The sequence below is a fragment of the Thermobia domestica genome, chromosome 11, assembly GCF_964235325.1.
Source record: "Thermobia domestica chromosome 11, izTheDome1.hap1.1, whole genome shotgun sequence".
Classification (NCBI taxonomy): Eukaryota; Metazoa; Arthropoda; class Insecta; order Zygentoma; family Lepismatidae; genus Thermobia; species Thermobia domestica.
Genome location: NC_137464.1, coordinates 100,121,525 through 100,128,904, shown reverse-complemented (window position 1 = coordinate 100,128,904; position 7,380 = coordinate 100,121,525). Strand labels below are relative to the sequence as shown.

Here is a 7,380-nt window from a genome sequence, read left to right as displayed (position 1 = left end):
TAAACGCATAGACAAAGGATATCGCAATTTATCTACTTACTCAACGATCATATCCCTGTACTTACTCGCACACATTCACAAAATAACGTCAGGCTGCCTGGGTCAATAAAAACATCTGATAAGAGACCAGTGAGTTTATTCTGGAGTTACCTGGTGTATTGGTTCTTCTCGATTCTCACTTTCCGCTTGTTTTGTCACAGTTGATGTAGCGCAGTGAATTCTGGGTACGATGCGCGCGCACTCGGTAATATCATCACATATTTGCTTTCAGTAAGTTTTTTACAGAGTTGCACACTGTTTGTGACGGCAAACTTTCAACGCTATATTTTCAAAAAAAGATGCAAGTTAATTGCAGTGGTGAATTTATTTTTACAAATCAGCGAAAATTTGCAGATCATATTGAAAGCTTTAAATAAATATTAAGAAATTTTGCCTTCGCAAACTTTCAGATTGTTTGCTCCACTAAACGAAGCAAAAATTTGCCGCAAGTATTCGTGCTATCTGGGTTTGAAGTAACAAATTATAGGTAATTAGTATGATTTAAAAAAGAATTCTTTTACGTAAAATTACTGTACTTGATTTTTAAGTTCATTAAAAGCAATGGAAATATCGCTCTTAAAATGTATGGACTTATTACTAGAAGAAATACGGGGTTAGCCAAAAGTCAGGTGAGAGTCATGATACAGGAAAGATGTAGGGTTGCACGTCCATATTATCCATAAATGACAATTCGGGGTGGAGCAGCATCAAGAAAACAATTGACCACCATGGCCGCCTTCTTGGAATCTGTCGTCCGAACATCACTTTATTTTCTTCAGAAGAAAGGTTGGTATGTGACACATGTAACATATATATATATATATATATATATATATATATATATATATATATATATATATATATATATATATATATATATGGTCTTTTTGTTATATCACTAACCGTTCATTAATTATGGCCTGTTTTCTCCTGCTGATCAACTCACAACACATGCTGAAAATGACCAATATAGACAACAATGGTATACGAATATCATACGCCTCTTCTACTCATCATACACAGTTAGCAATGTATCTAGACGCACGGCAACATGAATATTCATTGTACCAAATGCAGTAAACTCCGTATCTTGACAGTCAACTAGGGCCTTAAGGTAGTTCCAGAGGGAGATTCGGAGAGCTTGGTGGCCAATCAATTGGATCCCGAAACCCGATCTACTCCCTAGGAAATTACTGATCCAATAGTTTCGGACACTACGTTCGTCATGGGAGGGGATTCATCCTGTTGGAAGAACGTTGAGTTTGAGTGGGGAAAATGACAATAGGATCTCCTCATCCAGCATAAACAGGTATTGATCACGTTCACAGTACCGTAGGTGAGAAGTAAAGCAATCATTTTCGTGACAAGAAGTACCACACCAGACCATAACCTTTTTGTCATCAACCATCTCTAATGTATCAATCCAATGCGGGCTGCTGTCACTCCAGAAGTAGTTGTTTTGTTTACTTCTCCGTTCACGTAACGCAGATGCAAGTTGATTACCAATTCCTCCACCGAATGTTTTGCACACTGCATGCTATTGTGCGGATCGTCCTATCTCATATGCTGATGTGTCTGGATTTCATATGAGTGTCACTTCTTAACAGGAAGTGTCCTCGATATGGACGTTCGACTCCCATTCTTGGGATAAACGCCGTGTGCTACGTTGGAGGCTTTTGCTGAAATACACTAGAATAGCAACAGTGCTTCCTTCATCTGTAGCCTTTTTTTAACATCTACTGGAGATTTATCGGCCACAGATCCAGTCTCCTGGATTTTACAAATGAGTTTGGCCTCATCGTTGTAGTAAATGGGTTTCATATCTAGATATAACATATTAAACTCTGCAGCCAACACACACTAGTTGTGACTTCCATGCATCAGGATCCCTCGCGTTCGCCAATCATCAGGAGCATATATATCCAGACAGTAGCACATGCAAAGACAAGCCAAATCAATATTAGTTAACTTTTAGTGATAGGACTAAACAGTCAGCTGCATTGCACTCCTAAAAAAAAAAAAAAAAAAAATGCAAATAAAACATGTATTGTATGACAACCTAAAGTCATGTTTTAGAGGGCTCCAACATGACGACTATGGTGGACATTTTTGTTTCCGAGTTTGCCCCACCCTCAATCATCACCTCTATGCGTAATGTAAACACCCAACAACCTTTCCTGTATCAGGACTATAAACTGACTTTTGGCCCCTTATATATACTTTTCATATTTAAACCTTGATTTTGGAACTTAATGAGAGAACACAAAAATCGATCGACCAAACAGGAGTGTAGTGACATTACACACCAACCATTCTTTTACATTTGTAGTGCACGGTTACGAATTTATTTGTACAGGAAGCTGGTGCCTATTGCTAAAGACAAATTGTTATAATGATTTTAATCTTTTAAAGGTATTACGTTCCTAAATTGAAACTAGAGATTAGAACAACAATAGACCTAATTAGGTAGCCAAGCAACAAGCAGAAACTATTAGGGATTTTACTGTTCACGATGTTATATTGTTTGAACACATGTTCGAACTTTCCAACAAGTACACCTGGTTTGCAGAATAGTTGAAATTTAAGAGAATTTCTGTAAGGTATGAACCGTATCATCTTTATTTATGGTTAGTGAACATGTATTCTTTTTTAATATGTCAAAAAGAGAGAAATTGTGGTACAAGATGACGTAATAATCAAGTGTTGGAAGGCGAAAGGATACAGCCAGTAACCTGCAATGGCTATCTTTCACTTAAGATCAGCACAACAAACAGACTCTCAACCGAAATTATTCGTTGAAAGTGCAGACAAAATTAAGATTTTCTGGTTTCCGGCAAATTTCTCTCAGTCCCATTTTAAAGACAAACAGACTCACAGCAATGCCTGCACACTTATAGCTTTATTAATGATTAAAAAATCTGGGAATCTTGACACGAAATTAGAACGCGATGATGACACTCTTCTGCAAGAAACCATTACTTCAGCCTTGGCCGACAGTATTGAGGAAGGAAATCAGATTTATGACAATCTTCTTCAAAGTGGTGAATTAAAATACTTGCATATGTCCGTTCCAGATGCTATGAGAGTCATAGAACCAAGAATGAAGTTTATTAATGAATGGAAGAACACTATGCATTCTTCAGGACTTCGTTCGTTATACTCCGGACTTCATACAAATTTAGCAGAATGGTACGATCATCCTCTAGCACCTAAAAAATGTGAGCTTTTTGTTATCTTGGTAGCTGACAATAAAAGTGTCCTTTTCATTTTCCAAAAAGAAATCGATAAAATTATTTTGATTGATTCTCATCACCACAAGAACTATGGCGCTGTTGTGGCTGCAACATCATTTGACAATTTGGAAGCCCTATGCCGTTGGTATGTTGAATTACTTCAGCATTATTGCGGGAAGCAACTGGAAAAGTTTGAACTAAGTTATTTGTACTGCAAACATTAATTAGTCAACCATGATAAATGTATGTAATTCGATCAGAATTTTATTATAAATGTGCACAAGCAATTATCTTGATATGTAGGCCTATATATTATTGAATTTTATGCTCATTTAATAAAGAGCATTTTATCAAAATATTTATATTTTATTATAAATATAATAGTTTATTCTTCTTCTTCTTCTTCTTATTATTATTATTATTATTATTATTATTATTATTATTATTATTATTATTATTATTATTATTATTATTAACTAACTAACTAACTAACTCTATGGCCTATGGAACCCGGAGGTTCAATGCCGCGTTCACAAAAGCTCTCCACTGATTTCTATCCTTAGCTAACTGCATCCAGTTTCTACTTTGTATTCCTATCTCTGCGAGATCCATCTTAAAATTGTCCTCCCATCTGCGCCTAGGTCTTCCTAATGGTCGTTTTCCGATTGGTCTTCCAGTCAAGACTTTGAAAGCGTTTCTACGTTTTTCCATTCTAGCTGCATGACCCGCCCACCTAAGCCTCCTAGACTTCACGACCCTGACAATGTTGGGTAAACCATATAAATTATGTAGTTCCTCGTTATGAAGTTTCCGCCATTCCCCATTCCCGTTCCTCTTGGGTCCGAATATTCGTCTCAGGATCTTGTTCTCAAATACTTTCAGTCTATGCTCTTCCCTCAGAGTAAGTGTCCATGTTTCGCAGCCATACAAAACAACAGGCATGATTACCGTTTTGTATATTTTAAGCTTCAAATTCCTCGACAGAATTCGCGACGACAAGAGATTTTGAACCGAATACTAACACGACTTCCCTGCTATTAGTCGACATTTAATTTCTTCGTGAATATGATTTTCCTCTGTTAATATTGATCCTAGATATTTGAAACTATCCTCTTTATCAAAAGTATTATTTCATTTTTTAACGCATCCATAATTTGCTGTATTCCGGTCCCGACGCACTTCCATGTATTTAGTTTTATCTTCATTTACTTCTAAACCCGTGTCCATGCAAGCGTTTAATAAGATCTCTGCATTTCTTTCTATTGTTCTCCTATCATCCCCTATTAAATTTACATCATCAGCATATGCTATAACCTGGTGAATACCGTTCAACTCTAGGCCCTGGTTGCTATCTTTGATTTTCCTTATAGCGTATTTCAGAACGAAGTTAAATAATAATGGCGACAACGCATCTCATTGTTTCAGGCCATTTTCGACGTGAAAGCTCGTGAACAAAAATTTTCCTACCCGGACTTTACTTTAGGATTCATTCAAATATATCTTAATTAATCTAATTAGCTTTCTCGGTATTCCAAGTTCTGTAAGAACGTTGTATAATGTTTCTCTCCTAACCGAGTCGTACGCCTTTCTAAAATCAATAAATAGTTTATGTACCGGGGTATTGTATTCCCACTTTTTTTCGAGTATTTGGCGAATAGTAAATATTTGTTCGATAGTTGATCAATTTCGTCTAAATCCGCACTGATAATCTCCAATAATTCATCTGCGTACGGGGTCAGTCTTGCTAATAGAATATTTGAAAGGATTTTATAGGATGTTGACAGAAGAGAAATGTCTCGATAATTATTACAGTCAGTTTTGTCGACTTTCTTGTGAATTGGAACAATGATTGATTCTTTCCACTCTTGTGGCAATTCTTCCTTGTTCCAGATAAGGAAAATGAGTTTGTGTATCTTGTTCCACAATTTTTCGCCTCCAGCTAAAATTAACTCAGCCGGAATTTCATCTACACCCGGAAATTTTTGTTTCTTTAATTTCTTTATAGCAGTTTCTACTTCTATTCGGTTGGGTTCTGGAATATACGGTTCTGCGGTTTGTATCTCCTTTTCTCCACGCACACTAGTTTTCGGTTGCGTGTTAAGCAAATCGTCAGAGAAATCTTTCCATCTATTTAAGATGCTATCCGTGTCAGTGAGAACTGTACCGTCAGGTTTCTTTAATATATAAGCACGAGGTTGATAGCCTTTCTTAAATTCGTTGATTCCCTTATACATGTCCCGGATGTTTTTATTTTTACTATTATCTTCAAGTTCCTTAATTTTAGCTTTCAGAAAATCGCGTTTCTTTGTTCTAAAAGTTTTGGAAGTTTCCCGCCTGATATCTGCGAAATTTTGTGTAGTTATTTCATTCGGATTTTGTAGCCAGAGTAATTTTGCCTGTTTTCTATTCTCTGCTAGTTTTATGCATTCCTGGTCGAACCATGGTTTGTTCCTACATATTTCCGCGTGTCCCAATTTTTCTTTTGCTGAAATTTTAATGCTATCTCTAATTTCAATCCAGGTATCCTCAACACTAGTGCACTCCGAATCTTCTAAAGCCGAGAATCTATTTGAGACTTCAATCTGGTATTTCTCTCTTACCTGGCTCTCTTCTAATTTCTTTAAATTGAATCTCTCCGTTTTCGGACAATGAATATTACCTTTATTCAACGATAACCTCTCTCGTATTATCGCTGCTACCAGGTAGTGGTCAGTGTCACAATCAGCCCCTCTAAACGACCGGACATCAATTATGCTAGATTGCCTTCTTCTATCTACTAAAACGTGATCAATTTGATTATGAATTTTCCCGTCTGGTGAGGTCCAAGTGTATTTATGAACGTCGCGATGTGGGAATTTTGTACTCTTCACGATTAAGTTTTTGGATGTTGCAAAATTCACGAATCTAACACCGTTGTCAGTACTTTCGTTATGCAGACTTTCGTTCCCTATAATCGGTTTGAAAATATCCTCTCGTCCTACCTTCGCATTGAAATCCCCTAGTAGAATTTTCATATGGTATCGCGGGAGTTGGTCAAATATCTGTTCCACTTCTTCGTAAAAACTGTCTTTTATATCGTCATCCTTATCTTCAGTTGGGGCATGTACATTTAAAACAATAATATCATACCACCGTCCCTTAAGAGTAATAAAAGAAAGCCTGTCAGTGACAAATTCAACCCGTTTAATTGCTGGCAATATACGTTTATGAACGAAAAACCCTGTTCCTAACTGGTGATTTTTATTTCCTTCCCCGTAAAAGAACGTAAAATTTCCGGAATTCTCAGATCCATTTCCTTCCCACCTAACTTCCTGAACTCCTACTACGTCCAGCCTGTATTTCTCTAACTCACTCGTTACGGATTTTAACGCGCCTGCCCTATAAAGACTCCTAATATTCCATGTTCCAAATCTCATGTCCATTTTCTTTTGCTGAGGTCGTGCCAAGTTATCAGCCCTTGTCCGAGGCTTTTGTGAATATTTCTGAACAAGTGCTTTTTTTTTTTTTTTTTTTTTTTTGTTTTTTTACAGGATGAGGTTGTTAGCCCTACCCAAACCCCCAAGCTGGAGGACCACTCCTAGTCGGCTGTCCGCGACTGCTTATTCAGTATATTCGCAGCTAACCTCTATTATCTAGAGGCCTTCTCCTCGATCCGCAACCTGAGGACGCGCCATGCCGTGGTGACAGGGACCCACGTTACACGGATTATTATTATTATTATTATTATTATTATTATTATTATTATTATTATTATTATTATTATTATTATTATTATTATTATTATTATTATTATTATTATTATTATGGAAAGTTTTCACAGTCTCTTCAAATTATACGCAAGGAAGTTTATCCAGAATTTTGTAATTCGGAATAAAGTGAAAATTCAAGAGTGCCAAGTCGTTTAGAAAGAGGAATTCTTCCAGACGGATGCAAATCTTGCAATAGTGTTGTACATGTGAAACTCACATAACAATTTCCACTGAAATGATCGAATGCAATGTGTCCAAGTTGTCACGATTCATAAAATCGCATGATTTGGTTTATGTTGAATTTAACATTCTTTCTCAACACGAAGGCGTGGACCAACAGTTTCACAAGGAATTCAAAC

The 7,380-nt window shown here is 36.6% G+C and overlaps 1 protein-coding gene across 1 annotated transcript; it reads left to right on the top strand.

Annotated features, from left to right (window-relative positions):
• Window positions 1–2,538: 2,538 nt before the first annotated feature.
• Window positions 2,539–3,628, top strand: LOC145663641 (uncharacterized). The gene has a single exon (XM_081729741.1). The coding sequence runs from the start codon at window positions 2,777–2,779 to the stop codon at window positions 3,494–3,496; it is 720 nt and encodes a 239-aa protein (XP_081585867.1). The 5' UTR covers window positions 2,539–2,776; the 3' UTR covers window positions 3,497–3,628.
• Window positions 3,629–7,380: the final 3,752 nt, after the last annotated feature.